Raw genomic sequence first — 19,265 nt, 5'->3', positions numbered from 1 at the left:
GTGCCATCTTGTTTCCTAACACCATCTGCTGCACCAGTTTCTACGTCTGCATGAAAACTTGTCAACAATCACAAAACAAATCCCTTGTATTACAAGTTGGCGAAACCGCAGCGGAATTTGCAATGCGATTTAATATTAAGATGCATCTCACGACCGAATTTCGCTAATTAAGCTCGCTCGCGTTATCTGATAAGATAACGTCGTGTTTTTTTCAATTAGAAAAAAACCAATAAGTCGAGATAAACCCGGCCTTGGTTTTTTAAAGCGGACATCAATCAACTTATCGAAGGATACAAAAGAAGAATCCATGTCACGAAACTACTCCATCACTGAGCATTCGCTTTAAACCCTTCACTTTTAAATTCACTAAACAATCGATAAAAAAAACTTGTGTTTGTAATGAAAGGCGAGTAATACGAGAATCGCGTAAATATTTGCGCCAAGTCGATAAAATTAGACGATTCTCCCAATCATACTAAACTTCGGCGATATTTCATTGTTGCTGGAAATGAGGCTAGACGTGTGTATTTTTTTAAATAAGTGTGCCAGTTTTGCGTAAACAATTTTTGTGTGAGACAAGACAGTAATGGAATTTGTGCGCCGAAAATTTTCATAATTTAATAGAGAATCGATTTTAACGATCGCGATAAACCTAAATACACAACGATTAAATCTGATGGTCGGCAAAACGATCTAAAGAGCCATTCCGGGCAATAATCGCCTTAGAAGAGTACATTAACGTTATTGAAAATCGTAAGAATGTTGGCACAGCGTGTTCCAATTAATTGCAATTTCAGCATGCATTTGTGGCAGTATAATAATACCATCAATTTGTAACCGCGACCGTACTTCGCACTAAATTATACGTCATAATTGACATTTGATCAGCGTGCGAGGGAAGAAGCTATTGTCTGTTCATTTAATTTAGCTTGCTTGCGAGCTAAATTTAGCGACATAGCTCGGGAATTTGATTTATACGAAAAAAGCTAAAAAATAGGTGAGCGCATTGTGCTTGAACTTTTCCCGAATCAAAGTTTCAAGTGGCTAAAAGGTGGCCGTTACACTGTTATTACAAGCAATTTGCAGACGTGCTATTAAGATAAACAGATAACCAATTTATGTACTCACATTTGTGGTGACTGCATTAGGCTTAAGTACTTGATGAAAGATTAAATAATTGCTTTAATTACAGCCACTTTAGCTACTAGTTTCGGCTATAACTAAAAATACATTTCCAGCACGGCTTTTAAGACAATATACTTCCTCTCTGATTTATAACGCCATTAAAGCTTCTAAACGCTTAAATAAAAAATGTGATTTTGAGCAAAATTGCAACAGAGCGATAAATCCTATTGGCCAAACTTTTAATTGCGATTGTGATGGAAATAAATAAAAGTGATACAACTTTCGCAAAAAAGTGATGAAATATCAGAATTTCCAATTTTAAATCCTACGGTGTTTAAAGTATATTTACGTTATCAAGAGCTGGAAACGTAAAAATTTATATACGTCTGCTTGATTGGCTGAAAGTGGACACTTATACAGTTGTTACTTCTTTAACTGAAATTGAGTTTAAGTTATAGCCTACTTTGTCTCTTCAAACTTTCTTAGCAATATAAAATTCCGAGCTTTCGTCGCATGGGAGTGTAGTTCATCTAGAGCTTTTCAAAAACGTTTATATTGTGTTTGAATTCAGTCGAAATTTGGGTTCAGTTTGAATGAATTAATTAAGTGGCGCGATTTTAACACGTCCCTGTTTTGGTTAATCGAATTAAATTTGATCAAGGTGGAATTCATCTTGGCAAAGTTTCGATCGAATTGAATTTCTTCGCAAAGTGCAATTAAAAGTTAGTCGAGTTCCTAAAACCCTCCTATTTATTTATCACTCGATCGTCTGTCAAATGAATCGTGCGGAGGAAATAAAAACACAAGTAATCCCACAAATATACACACTTATTTCATTTCTGTGACAGCCATTGCTGCTTAGTATTCCAATTTTTTTGCTTTTAACGAATGGAAATGGAAAATTGTTTTCGTGACTGAAATATCTCTTCTTACTCCGAATAGATTACTTTTAAATTTTCAACCAACAAGGTGCACTGACACTCGAAATTGCCTACAAACTAATTTTAAGTCGACTTGAAAGGAAAAAATATTATCGATCGAGCGCGTGTTCAATGAAAACACCATTAAGAGCTTCGAAAACACATGTAGCTTATGTCTTTAGTTCTGCAAGTATGTCACTTGGAGCAGTGTAATTTTCTGATCACGTTCCTTTGATTAGAACAGCGGCAAAATACGATCATTACAAAAATAAGTGTTATTACGTTTTTTTCGCGAGATTAGTTGGGGAAAAAAATTACTTTTCCTTTGGCACAGAAATATAAAAGGCTAATTTACTTAACGAGGGCACATCTGCAGCTTCATCGCTTCGTTCCTAATGATGTATTATAAGCGGATTTAATGATCAGGATCGCTTAAATAAAAAATGATTTTTGTGCTTGCGACTTATTCAAATTTAGAAAACATTGTCTAGACTCGGAACGAAATTTCCGTGAAAAACTCAAAGGTGCATCAAAATTCCTCACGTCTTTGCAACATCACAATTGCATTTAAAATGAACGAGCGTCGCTCGAATATCACGAACAAAGCAATCGAACCGTTGCTGCTTTGAAATAAAATTATCAGGTATACACCTTTGAAAACATTTATTACGTGCATTGTTAAAAACGGCTGGTTTTTTAACCGATGCCTCTCGAGTTACGTTTAATGAAAATAGTGTCATCTGACGGAAATTGAGTTCAATTCGAAAAGGATGACGTATGGTGGTTTTGTGCGAGAACAAAAGTTAAAAGCGTGGGCTTTTAACACGGGATAACTCGTTGACGCTTTGATTTTTGATATTTCCTCACGTGTGTTGGGTTACATTTTCTAGATAAAAACTATTCTTTAAAAGGATTAATGGATCGGGACTGGAGATCTCCAGGGTGGCTATATTCAATATATCTAAAAGCTTTCAAGCGTTTTTGCCGCCAATTATTTATTCAAAATATGCTCGGTGGCAATAAATCACATTTTCTTCAAAGAGGCAACGCTAATTTTGCCCGGAACTGTTTACCCATCGACTGACGGCGCAGTAACAAAAGCGGAATTGTTTACAACTATTTGGAAAAAGCCACAAACATCCGAAAAAAATTATTTGTTTAATAACAATAATTCGAGACCGCTTTTTTAAGAACTTGAAACTTTGTTAAAAAAAGATTCGCCAATGATTTGCGTTTTAAAGACTTTGAATAATAATTAACGAATAAAAACGAAAATTAATCTCTAATAAGGAATAATGCAAAAAAATTAAATATAACAGGAAAGTGCTTTGGAAAAAACTAGAAAACCTGAATTTTCTTGCATAACAATTCCATTAAAAAACTCTTTTTTTTAAAAAACTCTGTTTTTAATAATTATTCCACTACTTCAAGATATTAAAGCGATATCAAGTGCTTTCTTATCGATTGATGCGTAAAACAGTTTGGAACCTGGTCCAACTTTTGCATCATGTAAATCTCTTTGTATTGCCATTTAGTTTCGTGTATCAGAAAACGCGTAAACTGATATATCTGGCAAGAGATCCACCACCTGCTGTGCAGACCGCATGAATAATTCATCCGCGAATAACGGATTCGACACTACATTACACAACACATTTGTCATCTCCGACCAAGAAACCACATTCAAAACAACGTCACCGAAAAGAAAGTGCAACGGACGAAGCGTAATTTTATTTGCATGAAGAACTAACTTCGAAAACAACCGACTGATGAGAGACGTTTCAGTGAATTTTATTATTGTCTACTCTGAATTATGAATTGGACAAGTTACAATTGCTATTTCATTTAGCGGAATTTTTCAAACAAGTCTAGTGTGAAGCTCATCGGGGCGGAATTTTCGCCAAATAATAACCACTTCATTAAACTGATTTGCAATCAGTCGATGCAAATAACACGCGCATTTATCGAAAATAATCTTCCCAGGTATTAATACTAATTTAACGCTTTTGTGCGAAATCAATACACTGAACGTTTAGCCGCTCTAAAAGGCTATAAATAAAAGTGCTGATGGTAATGTCAACGGCAGGAAATGTCCACTAAATAAGTTTATGCAATATTATGGCATTTTTGCGACCCTCTCCAGCCCGAATTTTCCTAATTCCTGCCTTAACTATGACACCGCTTTGAGACAACACATGACAAAGCATTTGTCAAGCAAACAATACAACAATGTAATTACATCCGTCGGTTTGTAATTTCTAGCGTTACAATTAGTGGGCGCTTTCTCGGTCAATTATACGCGAAAAAGACACTCTCTCGCGGCGTAAAAGTTTATATTCTGGCAGTGACAAGTTTAAGGACATCATGAAAATGCCACTTTCCTCTTTGCTGTCCTCTCGAATCCTTCATAAACAGTCGCTCCATTTTCGCACTGAAAATATTCGGATGCTCCTTGTTTGTTGTACTATAAAACCAGGTTTATTATTTTCGTTTTAGGAGCTCACGTAAACTCATTCCGCTATGGATGGCCGTAAAATTTGACGCAGTGCTTGGAATTTATTCGTAATTTATTTTTGTCGCCGAATTACTAGTAAGTGGACGTCGTAAATGTGATTCCGATATAAAAACACCTGTTTTACGACTCATTTGAGTAATTGTGGCGGAGGCGCCGGGTTGATCCAAACTTTTAAATCTCTGTTATCTAAAAAACTGTGATAAGATCGGACCAGACTCTTGTTCAGTTGCGACTGCAATAGGGACAATTTCTTAAGTGGTTAATGTCTGTTCTTTCAAGCGGAAATAAATTTTTCAAAGCGATTCGTAGCGTTTTATTACAAAAATTGGTGAAACTTTAGTGACTTTACTGGGGATTTTATGTCCGCAATTGCATTAACTTTAGATTGGTACGTGTGAAATTATTACCCCGACTTTATCGCTGAAAATAAGAGACTTGATCGAGACGTTTGTTTCGATTTTATCTTGATACTTTCACCGTAAAATCTTTACGTATTTGTAAAGGAAAAGTTGGAGTGTTTTGAGAATGATTGAACAAATTCTTATTTTTTTGAAGAATGCTCGTTTCTGTTTATTTTGTGATTTAGAATAACGCTTAAAAATTGTATAAAAATTTAGCTATAAAATCAATTTTTTTAAAGGTATAATCATACTCGTAATTAATAAACATCTGTAATTTACAACGTAAAACCAACAAATCTAAAGAGAAAAATAAATTAAGCCTCTAAAACCAATTTATTTATGTATTTATTATCTTTTCTGAAGAATTTGGAAAATCTGAAGAATCTGTGAGAGTCTCTTATTTCCGCCACTAATTCTCTTTTATTCCGAAATTCTTTAAAAACGGAATTAAATTTTGCAGCTTCTGAACTCTTAATTAGCGCAGAAGGTGCGAACTTAATCCCTGAGTTGTTTGTTTCGTTTTTTTGGTTTTAATCGTTCAAATTTTACGATTCGTTAGGTGTAACGTCGCAGGAGAAATCTAATTGTGATCGCAATTTACTTTGCAAAGCTTCCTAATTCCATTGTACTTTCAATCACAATAAAGTTTGTACAATAATTATTTTCCGTAAGTCTGTCGCATATTTTGTTAGTTTTGCTTCATTATTGCAAGCTTTCAAAGTTTGCGCAATTAGAGAAGTGAAGTTTGAAAAGTGTAAATTAAATTTATGTAATAAATTATCGCGCTTTGAGCACAAGATAAACAAATCGAATAAATCATTGATTGATAATGTGTCGACGGACCATATGGTTTATTGTACCTGTCATCGGGGGATTTTATTTAATTTTTGATCTATAAATAAATAAGAATTGCGCAGCGATTGGCAAAAAATAGTGTTGGTGTTACGGACAGCTTCTTGAGTTAAAAATTAATAAGGCGGTCTGAAAAAGTGATTATTTTCTGCAGCGACACATTGTATTTCACGGATCCCTTTCTGATTTATCTCCGTGTAAAATTTCCATCGAAATGCTTTTATCCCAGTATATAAATACACATGTTGACAGCATTCCCGCGTGTCAAATAATTCTTTCATTGGTGAACGAAAGAAATGTAATAAAGCTACCGTCAAAGTTATTAATGTCACTCTTGAGCGAACACTCATAAATATTACTAGAATCACAAGTTTGAACAAGAAAAATTCGTGCATAATTAAGAAAGAATCCCGGTGTGAATAATTTATTAAATCGCTGCGATTTTCCCCGAGATAATGAAGTGACTGAAAGTTTCCAACACGATTTAAAGTAACTGTTTTGCTATTGAATTCAACTTGTAATAAGCTTCGTCTCATTGAAACTCATCTAATTAACGACAAAGTTTACATCATAACGTGGACTTGTTTTTCATGCTCGAATACAGCTGCAAATACTTTTTAATTAAAGATATTATGCGCTCAACTGCGCCAATTAAAAACCTTCTAGGCGAATTCAATTACACCAAATTTTCACCAAATTATTTATTTGCGACTACAAAGCACAAATTACTTGGCTTCCAACGTTTCGCAATTCTGCTGATCTTCCGTTTCTTCGGACTTGCGGGAGCACAAATTATTGAACCCTTTCTTCATTTCCCCATCTCCATAGTACAGTAACAGAAGCATTATAACCGAATTCATGTAACCAATCAGCGAAGTTACTACATTACTTTCCTGAGAACCTTCACTCGAACCCTCGAACGTTTTGATCGCTTGAATCAAATAATTCGGGAACCAACACAAAAAATAGCAAGAAATTAGAGCAACAGCTAGGTTTGATTTTTCATTAGCTGGACTTGAAGTTTTCCGTTTGATGAACCACAAAATCTGAACGATGAAATACATAATGAGCGAGACTGTCGTTACTGAAAAAATCCAAACGTGCGATTTGTCCACAATGCATTTACAGCAAATATAAATGGTCAAAATGACAACAGTGACCCAAATCGCCCCAATCTGGACTTTACTAAAACGCCGAATTTTCGTCGAAAAGTTTTCGAAATACTGGGCAAAGAACCAATCAAGAGTCAAAGCCGCCACAAAAATGAAATTCCCAATTGTTATGACCACGATTTCGCCCATCCAGATGCAGAAAACTTTGTGGTCGACCAATTCAACCGAAAAAATTACGGTGTAGGTTGTTGGTTGGAGGACCATGAGGAGGGCATCACACAGGCACCAGTTCATGACGTATAAATTGAACGTTGAGTACCATTTTCGGGTCTTGATGGTTGCAGAAATGATCAAAATGTCGGCTATGGTACCGCACAAAATGGCGATGGTTGCTGGGACTAGGACAAAGTTAGATGGGCGCTCGAGCCGGTCCATGGTACTGTTTTCCATCTTGACAAAGCTTCAACACAAATTGATAAAAATCGCTTTATAAATATGAAATGTCGTTAAAAATAATATTTTTTTTAATTGATAAATGCCGAAAAATATGTAGGAATTTCGCTATATTAAATACTACAGTCCAACTTCGTTAACTCGAATAGGTAGAATAGTTCGAGTTATTAAAATAACTGCAAAAAAATTTGAATGCAAATAGTTAATATAATATGTTTTAAGAAGCAATATACGAAAAATACATAATTTTCAAGAAAAAAAACTATTTAATTTTATGTTACTAGAACGCTACAAAAAATATTTTTTATTATTTCTGTTATTTTATAATAAGCAATGCTTCAACTTCGTTTTGTTCAAAAATACATAAGAAAATTCTTAGAATGGTATTTTATGGTTTAAGGATCGTTAAAAAGTAAGAAATTTGAGTTATCGATGCTCGACTGTATTTATGATCAAGTTTTTCACAATAAAAGTAAATTTAGGAGATTTATAAAATTACTTTCAATTCTTTAATAAATACGAATTAAATGAAAAATATTCATAAATAGTGACTTTTCCCTTGGCTGGTACTTACCTCGCTCAAACACCACAAAACAACAAATGTAAATGTTTCCTCGAGATGGTACCATTTAAGTGATGACACCATGAAATAACTAGATAAGTGCATTGAGAAAATGGGAGTTTTAATTGGACTAATTGCAAATATTTTACGAGACAAATAGTTTTATTGAACAAAACTTTATAAGTACATAATGTTTGCTCCAAATTTGAAACACACAGTTTCCAAAGTTTTTAGCTTATAACAATAAGCTGTAGGAGTTTATTAAAAATTTGAATTACCAGATTTTAATACCAAACTTTCCAAAAATCCGGTCTCTACTTATAAATAATTACTTGGCAAAGTTTTATAAAATAATTAAAGGGCTAAAAATACATATTTTCTCCCCATTTTCAAGGGTCTACATTATTGATGAGATTGTAGGAAACTGATTCGCTCTCTGAATATGCGCGCCGACAAACGAACAATTTTTTAAAGTACATTTGAAAATTCCGGTCATATCTATACAAATAAAACAACACAAATGGGAAAACACCGGTGGCTAGAACATCAGCAAACAGCACGATATACACCGGGATTACGTTAAAATAAGCCAGAATTAAAAATAAATAAGCCGGTGTGCAAAAAATCATCGTAACATTTGCAACGCCTAGTCCACTGTCATTATCGAAAGACTGCCGATTTTTCCATTTGTTAACAACATTCATCGCAACCGAAGCCACAATCATCAGGACTTGAAACGAGAGCACGACGTAAAACGTGGCAAAAACGTCTTTTTTGAGGCACAGTTTCGCCAAAAATGGCAATAAAACAATAGCAACGAGATATATGAAAGCGAGTAACAATCCGTGGTATTTGGCGAACCGCGAATACTTGCTTTGATTACAAAATAACTTAAAATACCAGTTGCAAACCAGAAGAATTAAAATTAAAAACGAAATCGCATTGAGCATTCGAACGCCGACGAAGATGATGCAGAATTCGGTGTGGAATTGCGGCAAAGGCGTTCCAAAATAGGTGAAAAACCACAAAAGCACCTCGTCGAGGACGAGACTCACGATCTGGACGAGCACGAGGTGCAGGATTATGGAGTAGGTGACGTCGCGACGCAGATTTTTAAATTTGATTATTGTGATTGAGATGAGGATGTTGGCGAGGATTGAGGAGAAGCTGGCAACGGTGGTTAGTTTGAGGACTTGTTTTTCGTAGAAGTTTTCGCTGGAATCGTCGTCTTCGATGGTGGTGGGGAGGTCGGTTTCGTTCATTTTTTTCTCGGGCTACGATTGCGTTTGAAAATGAGAGAGTGATAAGAGGAGACTTACCAGTTAGCGTGCGAGTGTGGCGACTGATATCGAGCCACGGGATGATAACAATTATCCTTTTAAGCTAACACAACAGCAATTTATCTATGTTACCTACCCCAATTTGGCAATTTCGACGACTTTAATCGGGGGAAGCGCTCAAGAAAGGCTCTACTCCATATGAAAAATCGGCATATTTCACTTTTGACCTTTTGGTTTCTAATTATTGCTTATCACTTTGATAAGGATGAACTTGAACAATTCCAATAAGAGTTATCGTAAAAGAAACAACATTAATAGACCGTCAAACAAAAATTTCTAAAACTAGGTAAACTATTCTATTCCTGCGCTCAAAAGCTTTTTGACATTAAAAATAATCAATTACGTGAATCATTTCCAAATTAATTACGCTTATAAACAGGAGATCAAATTCTTTCAAACAATTTAAAGATAGACTAGAGATTATAAACACTAGGCATCATAATAATCAAAAACGAATTAAGAAAATAATTGGTTCTTCGTCGAAAAAATCGCAATTCTTTCGGAGTCATTTTGTATTTTTAAGCTGCAATTACTCAAAAAGTGAGGGAAACACATTATTATTAATCAGTGTATCAAAAATAATCTTATATGAATAAATCGTAAGGCAAATAAATTTAGACGCATTTTCTGCGAATTTAAATTGCCGTCTTATTTTCACTATGTCTAAGAATATTAAAACATGTGAGAAATTTTAAAAAAATGTTTATTTTATAAAAATAAAGGTACCAGACATACACAACTATTTCTAATTAATTTAATTTAATTTGAGTTAATTTGTACGCCATTCGAATCGCTATAAACCACCGATTGGTCTTCCAAATCCTCGTTTTTATATTCCTTACACCTACATGTAAATACCTGTTTTAGAAACACGTTAAAGTAGTTATCACAACAAAACACGTAAACTAAATTAAAAATAGGACTCGCAAATCCGAGTACAAACAAAAGTATGAGTGCGATCGGTTCACACGTTTGGCCTCTTGTACAACTAACAAAAAATAAAATACAAGGCATCCAAAACAAAAAGAAAAAGTTTGAAACAACTAATCCAATATTACTGTCTTTGTAGTTCGTTAATTTCCGCTTCCTGAAAACGTGAATAACATCAATGATTATTAGCACAGCAATCACAATACAAATAGCAAAGAATATGAAAATATAAGCAAACGCAAACATGTATCTACTGAAACAAACATTGATAGTGATCGAGCACGTGCACAGCATTAGGAAATAAATCGCAATTTGCAGAAACTTGTAAATTCGGCAGAATTTCCGGTACTTTTCTTTATAGTAAATTTTGAGATAACTATCACAGATCAGGAGGAACAAAAATCCGATGATGGCCGATCCGACACAAGCTTCGATCTGGTACAGTGCACAAAACACGGTGAAATGCACCGGAGATTTGAAAAAAAAGTACATTGAAGTTCTCCACGTCAGAGGCGCACTAACGAGGAAAACGGCTTGGAGGATGTTGACGTGGAGGAAGATCACATTGGTGGCGTCTTTTCGCAGCTTCTTATACTTGACGATGACGAAAATGAGAAGCGAGTTGGCGGCAAGTGAGAGCAAGGCCACCACTGTGAATAATTCGAGGAAGATGCGTTCGTAGGGCGGCACCTCGGGCTCGACGAGCTCGTCGGTGAAGTTGCCCGTGATGTTGTCGATGTCCTCCATCTGGAAGTTGCAGAATTGGAAGCTAATAAGGCGAAGAAACTGACTTAATGACTCACTTTGAGTTGTGACTAGAGCACCATTTTCGAACGACTGACGCTTAAATACGAGATAGTTTATTTTTAATCAGAGGTTTTCGAGCTACTTGTTGACGTTCGTTGTTTCAGTGGAATTATTACGAGATGAGAAGTTTTGTAAATGAGGAAATGAATCTTTAGCGTTTTTATTGGATTGGATTATTGCAATTTTTTAATATTTTGCTACATTTTACATTGCGAATTTAATATGTGCACTCGCTCGACTTTTATTATTCACGTGTTTTCACATTTTAATTGCAGAAATATTGTAATTAATCAAACATTTCAATAACTTTGTGTATGCAAACAGTAATACGATCCTGCATTTATTCCATCTATAATACCTTCACATTTATTTATTTAATGTGCTGTGACGAATTTTTAATCGAAATACTTATTTACTTTTAATAACATAGTATAGCTGAAAATGTTATTATTCAAGTGATGTGTTATTAGGATAACTTCAATTGTGTCACTTTTAACTTTTTTATAATCAAGTTATCTGTTTTTCCGAAATCTCAATAAGACAGACCTAAAAATCGCTAAGTACTAGAACATTTTTCAGATAGAAATGTTTAAAATAAACCAAAAAAATACAAAATTGGATCAAAAATATCCTTAATTTCTTCTTTTTTTAGTATTTTAGGATGTTATTTTGCAAAATGTTAAAAAAACTGGGAAAATTTTGTCTCAATACTGACACTGCAAAGTGTCAGATTAGTATTTAATATTAAGTTATAAAAAAATTAAATAAAACCTGGTTTGGGTAACAAAAATTTATTGTATATTTTAACAAAGTAAGGGTACATTTCTTTGGTAATAAATGGTTTTAAAATTTAACTTGAATTAATCCGCACGCCATTTACGTCGTTATAAACCACAGGTTGGTCCTCCAAATCCTCATTTTTATAATCCTTGCACCTACACGTAAACACCTGTCGTAGAAACACGTTAAAATTATTATCACAACAGTAGACATAAACTAGATTAAAAATAGGACTAGTAAGTCCAAGAGCGAAAAAAAGTATGAAAACAATAAGTCCAGCAAATACTATTCCGTTTTTACTTAAAACAACAAAAATGACGGCAGGTGTCCACAACAAAAAGAACGCATTTGCCACAACTAAACCAATATTACTGTCTTTATAATTTACTCTTCGTTTCCGAAAAGCGTGAACAAGATTCACAACAATAAGCGCAATAAAAACGCAACAAATGGCAAAAAAGAAAAAAATGTGAGTGAAGGCGTACATGTAACTATTAAAACACACGTGCAAAGTAACAGAGGATGTTAGAATTGTTAAAACGTAAATCGCGATTATGAAATATTTGAGAATGCGGCAAAATTTGCGGTATTTCTCCTTGTGGTAAATTTTGAGATAACTATCACAAATGAGAAGGAATAGAAATCCAGCGATGGCCGATCCGACACAAGCCGTGAGTTGATAAAAAGCACAAAACACGGTCAGATGCACCGACTTGTCAAAAAAGTACAAAAAAGTTCGAAATATCAAAGGCGTGCTGAGGAGGAAACCAGCTTGGGAGATGTTGACGTGGAGGAAAATCACATTGGTGGCGTTTTCTCGCAACTTCTTGTACTTGATAATGGTGAAGATGAGGAGTGTGTTGGCGGTGGCGGAGAGGAAGGCCACCAGTGTGAATAATTCGAGGAAAATGCGGTCGTATGGAGGGACCTCGGGCTCCACCAGCTCGTCGGTGAAGTTGCCCGTGATGTTGTCGAAGGCCTCCATGCGTTTTTAACTCACTTTGAACACTTGAAACACATCACTTATCAGTTGTTGTGACGACGGACGCTTAAATAATAATCAGGAGGAGGTTTTCGAGCAATTTGTTGACGTCGTTTCAATTGAATTAATAAATGAGTTAAGTCGGAATTTCGGTAAATGAGGAAATGCATCTTTAGGGTTTTTACAAGCTAGCTTTATCGCTTTGTAATAAATTCGTATTCACGCGGAGAAAAATTGTTATCTCTGTCCATTCGCTTTTTATCTGCTTTTATTAAAATATTTAATTTATTTCGAGGCGAGTTCTTACAAAAAATTCAAAGCGATGTGTTTTAGTAACGTTCTGCAAAAGTGGGATAATTTAATTTTCTTCATTTTGAATGGGTGGAGCTAGGCGGAAAGTACCGCAATGTTTGCTCCTCCTTGACCAATAAAAATCCGACTGGCATTTGCAAAAAATTATCGCCGTGATTATTGGCGAGTTGACATCATATCATTTTTAAACAAGAATAATTCGCTCAAATCAGTCTTCCTACGTTAAATTTTACAAGTTTTCTTTTGACAAAAATAATAATTGTAACACTATTCTTTACTTCGTAATGAAAATTAGTTAATTGATTTTAAAAGTCGCTAAAACAATTATTATTAGTGGTATTTTGAAACCAATCATTCTAGCATGATGGTCCTACAAAATATTCGGAAAATTTTATCAATGCGCTTATTATTGGCCAGTTGAAATCCAATCATTAAAATCATTGTGAGCTGGGCAAAAATTTAAAAAGCTCATTTTGCTCCATAAAATGTTTATTTTTGAACAAGTTTTCCCAATCTAAACAAACAGACCTAATTAATCGTCTACCGTAACACTGATCTATCAGTTTCCGCCAAACGCACAAATATTGACACTTTGAAATTTATAACCATCAGCAATGAAAAACACACAAACAATTTCAGTATAAATATGACATGTGCGATTTAAATACAATGGCATGAATAAATTACAACTTAAAGCCCATTTGCATAATTAAGTTTTCCGACAGTTCAAATTAATGAATCACTTTGGTTCTCCCTTAAATCGTCGAAATGGCCCACGTTCCGCCCGAAACTTTTCGCAAATGTCTCATCGTAGCGAATTAACAAAATCAAAACAAGGCCAGAATTTGCACATCCTACGCCGACCAGCAGCACGAAAATACCGTCCCAAACGCTTCCGAAGGAAAGTTCAAAGGGCATTCCGATCCAGTTTGGAAGCCAGCACAGGACATAAGACGACGCTAAAATTAGCATTAGATTTGATTTGATAAAAACCCGACTCGAAGTCTGTTTTTTCACCAAGCGCAAAACGTGCACCACAACAAACAGAATAAAAAAACAGAAAGTGGCCAAAAGTAAGGTAAGGGTTACGACCGGAAAATGGATTTTGTGAACACACAAAAATACCGAATTCATTGCAAACACAGCGAGCAGAATCCAGGTGATTAGTGTGACGAAAAGTGACACTTTTCGACACTTGTACGCACAGTTTTGAGTCGAGTAATTCGTCACGTACCAATCAAGGGTTAAAACTGACACGAAAATAATGTTTCCCAGCATGAAAGTGTCCTGTAAGTAGGTTATTATGCACCCATGGAGGGAGTAGAAGATGTCGTGGAGATAGAACGAGAAACATGCGAGGAAAATCGAATTGCAAACGCACCAGTTGATTAGATAAGTGTAATAATGGTTTTTGGCTTCTTTTGATTTGATTAAGACAGTCACTATAATACAATTTGCAACGATACCACAGAGTGCCATCACAAAAGTCACAATTTCGCACGATTTTACAAAAACCGAGTAATGCTGAGTCGTGTTTGTGTAATTATTTTCCATACTTTGGGCCAAACAATTCGCAACTACTAAGCCAACAGTTCTAAGCTCTCTCTATTAACCAATTTAGAAAATTAGATTAAGTGAAGGGGATTAGAGTCGTCGTAAACTCGACGAAAATCATATTTTTAATTAGTGACATAAATCCGGATGAAGGAAAATTTTACAAGGACAATAAAAACAAGCATAAATTTCGTTTCATTTATTCGATAATAAATTAAATTTTGTACAGGATGCGAAACGGTGGCTAAGAAGTCAGCAAAAATAACGTAAGTTTTGTCCTTCAAAAGTTTAAAAATAAACCAAAAAACACTAAATTTTTTCAAACAACAAAACTTTTGTCTTTTCGAGCTATGATGAAGATGTTTCTGAATTAAAAAATGATGTAATTTTTGCTTTTATTTTCTAAAGATTTAGCACATTTTTATGTAGAAATTTGATGACTTCAAGAGATTTCAACAAAAATAAGCCGAAAAAAATACTAAATTAGACTAACATAAATAGCAAACTAAGAACTAATTTTTTTTTCGACAAATTTCAATAAAAGTAGTTCGAGGTTCGAGAAATCGCAAAATTTGGTCAAAAATGCTTTTTTTAAAGTTTTATCACGTTTCCAGCTAAAAACTTAAAGATTTCAATAGATTTTTAGGAAAATTAAGTCGAAAAAAATTAAAAATGCTAACATTTATGGCGATACTCAATTTTTTTCGCCAAATTTTAATAAAAATAGTTTTTAAAAATGAGTTTTTCTGACAAAAAATTAATACTTAAATGAATGTGATTCACAATTTGCTATAGGTTTTACGTGCTTCTGCCATACAGAGTGTTTATTATTTATACGCTTGTAAACACCCTGTATTTCCATATTAAATCGTATTCGAGATCATTTTAATTAATGATCCGGATGGAGTAGAATTTCACAAGGACAATAAAAACACGCATAAATTTCGTTCCATTTATTCGACAATAAATTAAATATTTTGTTCGCTCCTACATTTAATAAGTTGGTGGAACTTTTCGTTCAACTCGTTCTCGGTCTTTGCTAAGAACAGGACGTTGGCAATTGGCGCACTGAATGCGAAACAGTGGGCCACAAAGTAGGCAAAAACGACCCAATTTTCATTACTCGAAAGAAAAGTATGCACTATTAAGTAGGGCAACCAACACAGCATAAAAATCGTGGGAGAAATGAGCCCAAAATCGAATTTAGTTTTGCGGTAAACACAGTTGATTAAATGTAAAAGCGTTAGGTACAGAGCGAGGAATCTTAAAATGTTTAAATTTGCGAAATGGTGAATTGTGCGCCAGTTTGAGAGACAGTGAAGTGAGGCACTTAACAAATACGAAATTGCGAACAAGTAGTAAATTATTTTGATGATTGTTGCGTTACTCTGGTAGGAGGCGTAATAATTTTCGAAGTAATTCGCAATGGTCCAGTCAATAGTTAGGAGAAAAACTGTCGTATAAACCACAAGCTGGAGGGCCGATTGGGTTTGCAGAACCCAACAAATCGCCCCTTCATATTCCACTTGTTCGTATCCGAGCGCTTTGACTAAGAGTGGCATGTAGGGCGAGATAAGACAACACACAGTATCCAAAACGCTCCAGTTCAGCAAATGGTGGAATTTCAGTTCGTTTCGCTTCACTGTGGCATAAACAATGAGGATATTGCACGTGATTGCAGCCACGGAAATAAAAACTTTAATAACTTGTCTTGTCAGCGCCCAAATCAAGATGCTATCATCCGCCGAATTCGTCAAGTTTCCAGTGAAGAACTGGTCGTTTTCCGGATTCATTTTTAAAACACTGCTCACTACTACTGTCAAGACGAAACAGAACTTACGCCCTCGTTATTAACTAAATTAATTGAATTGTAGACGTCGTTTGAAATAATTTCTGTTTACTGCCAATTACGTGAGATTGCTCTGCGAATATTTGTCTAATAGTGTACACCGAGCTAGACAACCAAAGATTCGTTTTTTCAACTTGTTGATTTGCTAATTTTTGAGATGATTTAAAAGAGTTCGCTTGGCTGGTGTCCAGTTGGGGCAACTTTGCCAACACCATAAATCACATCAGCTGCAATAATTGTACAATATTGGAGTGATAACCCAGAAACGCCCCACTATTGACACAGAGGACGTTATCATCAAAATATTTTGTTACAACGAACATAAACACAGCAATTGATGATTTCTAATCGACACAAAGGCTTAATCTGGAAGCCCCTTTTCCGACAAAATTACTAATTAACGCTAATCCCGTGTTATTAAATGGAGTCGGAAAGCTGATTTCGCATTGTTGTTGGCAAATAAAATCTGTTATTCTACAGGAAATCAAATCGAGAGGGCAAAACTTGTGCTATAAAGCAGTTTTTTCACCAGATTTCTATAAAAGTGAGGCCACCAAATTACGTAAAAAAGGCACAATTTTCGCTTTTTGCAAAGTTTTATCACGTTATTTAGTCACAAACTCGATGATTTTATGAATATTTGACAAAAATAGGCAGAAAAATTACTAAATTTGATAGATTGATAGCAAAAATTTTGTCTCTTTTGTGCTATGAAGGACATTTTTGAATTAAAAGCTCAGTTTTTTTCGACAGATTTCAACAAAAGCTGGCCATAGTACCAATAATTTTGGCAAAAATACCATTAGAATAATAAATAGCATTTTTTTTTGCAAGATTTCAATAAAAAAAATTCGAAAAATCACTAAATTTTGTCAAAAATAACATCATTTAAAGACGTTTTAGCGTATTCTTTGCCAAAAACAGCCGAAAAAGTATTATGTTTAATCGGCATTAAGTCAAAATTTTCTATCTGCGTGTATAACAACTTTATAGTAATTGCTCCCGTTTAATTTTTTCGCGCAATATAAACCAGATGTGTCCATCAAATTTATCGCTCCGATAACTATTTATAATTCACATCGTTTTCAACTCCAGTTAGTTGTCAATAACCCAATACAATGTCCGGTAAGTGTCTTTCCCTCCCTCGTGCCATAATTCCGCCATTTCCGCCCGTAGTTTTAGTAAACGAAACCTACACCGAAGATGAGATTTTCGGCGATCTTGCGACCCACGAGGAGTCATCATTACCCTCCACAGGATCAATCCTTCAAATGCTCTGGAACATCATCGCCGAAGGAACGAAACTTGTGATTTGTGTTCTATCAGCTGTATCAGCCAGTTTTCTCATTTACATCATCCTCAAGTTCGAGAAAGTGAGGAAGAAATGCAATATTTTCCTCCTACATTACGCCATATCGTCGCTGATTGACGTCATGTTGGTACCACTAGTCATGTTGATGTCTCAATTTGCGTTTTCAAGTACAGTGGGCTGGGAATTTTTCTGCTTTATCTACTCGATTAACAGCTCGACGAATATTTTGGTTTTCGTGTTCGGCTCTATGATTGGCTTTTACTGGTTCATCCAGAATTTTAAAAACTCGTGGATCAAAAATCAGAAAAAGTTTGAGCTTTTTGCAACGATTTTCATCTACATAGTGTGTTCCATTAAATTGGCGATAGTTGGAGGCGAATGTTTTGTGGAAGAGTCGCTCCATACGAGCGAAATTCTTCGAGGAATTTTCCTCATCTTGTTGTTAATAATAACAGGGATAAATATTGTGGTCAAGCGAAAATCGCTCACCGACACTCAAATTAAGTCAAAATACGAATTGGCAGTTTCCTCCTATATCATCTATAGTTTCCTTCCATTATTTGTGATTGGGTTTAGTTTCTACTTCACGTGGTCACATGACACGATTGATTTCATTTTTTATTTTTATACGCTTGCTGAAGTTCTGGCATTTAGTGGAACACCCATTATTACGTACATTCTGTACCAGAAGAGCAAACATTTCCGGGTCGCTTTTAACAGTATTTTCAAACGTTCGGTCAAACATTACGACGAGGAAGAACTGAATGAAGAAAGTGAAGAGGAACAACCAGCGGCTGGAAGCAATAATAATTCGGGGTTTATTTAAAATGTATATAAATAAATATGTTATTTGTTATTAATACGACAAGAATTTGGAATAATTGTCTCTATAATAAAAGTTGAAGGTTAATCAACAAACAAATATTTTGTGGAATTATTTATGAACTTGATTTTATCTGTTTTTGCAATTGTGAATTTTACGATCCAACGTGCTGTTAAAAGGCATTGTTTTACATTTTTTTTTGGCACTTCTGTGCTACAAAGTTTCGGAAAGTATGCAAATTTTGGTCGTGATCTTGATCCGTTCGCTTGAAGGAAAACAACTTTTAAATTGTCATTTTTGTGAATAAATTTGTTTCGGAAATCACGGTTTGATCAAACGGTAATCGTCCCAGTGTTACCAGCGCACAAATAAAATTTTATGTTTCATTAAAAATTCCCGAAAAAAACTACAATTTTCGACCTAATTTAGTGATTTTTAGCCAGTTTTAGCGAAAACCTTAAAATAACATAAGTCATTGACCAATTTGTTAATTGTGGTTTTAACAAAATCTCAGAAAAAACATTAGAATTTTGGTTCAAAAATGTGTTTGAAGACTTTCAGCACGTTATTTAGTCAAAAAATTAAAGATTATTTCAAGAGATTTTCTCAGAGATAATCATAAATTAGATCAACAAA

At 34.7% G+C, this 19,265-nt stretch overlaps 5 protein-coding genes across 9 annotated transcripts in view; 2 read left to right on the top strand and 3 right to left on the bottom strand.

Annotated features, from left to right (window-relative positions):
• AstC-R2 (Allatostatin C receptor 2) overlaps nucleotides 1-19,265 on the top strand; it is an 82,990-nt gene that overhangs the window by 47,252 nt on the left and 16,473 nt on the right. The gene's annotated exons all lie outside the window — the stretch shown is intronic.
• Nucleotides 6,500-8,095, bottom strand: LOC107398674 (uncharacterized). The gene is made up of 2 exons (XM_015983672.2): nucleotides 7,953-8,095; nucleotides 6,500-7,385 (listed from the first exon to the last, which is right to left on the bottom strand). Exon 2 carries the CDS (start codon nucleotides 7,373-7,375, stop codon nucleotides 6,539-6,541), a length of 837 nt encoding a protein of 278 aa, XP_015839158.1. The 5' UTR covers nucleotides 7,376-7,385; nucleotides 7,953-8,095; the 3' UTR covers nucleotides 6,500-6,538.
• Nucleotides 9,967-11,170, bottom strand: LOC100142417 (somatostatin receptor type 4). The gene is made up of 2 exons (XM_001811225.4): nucleotides 11,014-11,170; nucleotides 9,967-10,957 (listed from the first exon to the last, which is right to left on the bottom strand). The coding sequence occupies exon 2, from the start codon at nucleotides 10,955-10,957 to the stop codon at nucleotides 10,040-10,042; it is 918 nt and encodes a 305-aa protein (XP_001811277.1). The 5' UTR covers nucleotides 11,014-11,170; the 3' UTR covers nucleotides 9,967-10,039.
• Nucleotides 11,801-12,811, bottom strand: LOC100142219 (uncharacterized). Its single transcript, NM_001162520.1, has one exon. It carries the CDS (start codon nucleotides 12,780-12,782, stop codon nucleotides 11,868-11,870), a length of 915 nt encoding a protein of 304 aa, NP_001155992.1. The 5' UTR covers nucleotides 12,783-12,811; the 3' UTR covers nucleotides 11,801-11,867.
• LOC103314366 (hypothetical protein) lies at nucleotides 17,505-18,728 on the top strand. The gene is made up of 2 exons (XM_008200261.3): nucleotides 17,505-17,619; nucleotides 17,671-18,728. Exons 1-2 carry the CDS (start codon nucleotides 17,613-17,615, stop codon nucleotides 18,630-18,632), a joined length of 969 nt encoding a protein of 322 aa, XP_008198483.1. The 5' UTR covers nucleotides 17,505-17,612; the 3' UTR covers nucleotides 18,633-18,728.

The sequence above is a fragment of the Tribolium castaneum genome, chromosome 2 (genome assembly GCF_031307605.1).
Source record: "Tribolium castaneum strain GA2 chromosome 2, icTriCast1.1, whole genome shotgun sequence".
Taxonomy (NCBI): domain Eukaryota; kingdom Metazoa; phylum Arthropoda; class Insecta; order Coleoptera; family Tenebrionidae; genus Tribolium; species Tribolium castaneum.
This window is presented reverse-complemented; position numbering and strand designations above follow the sequence as displayed.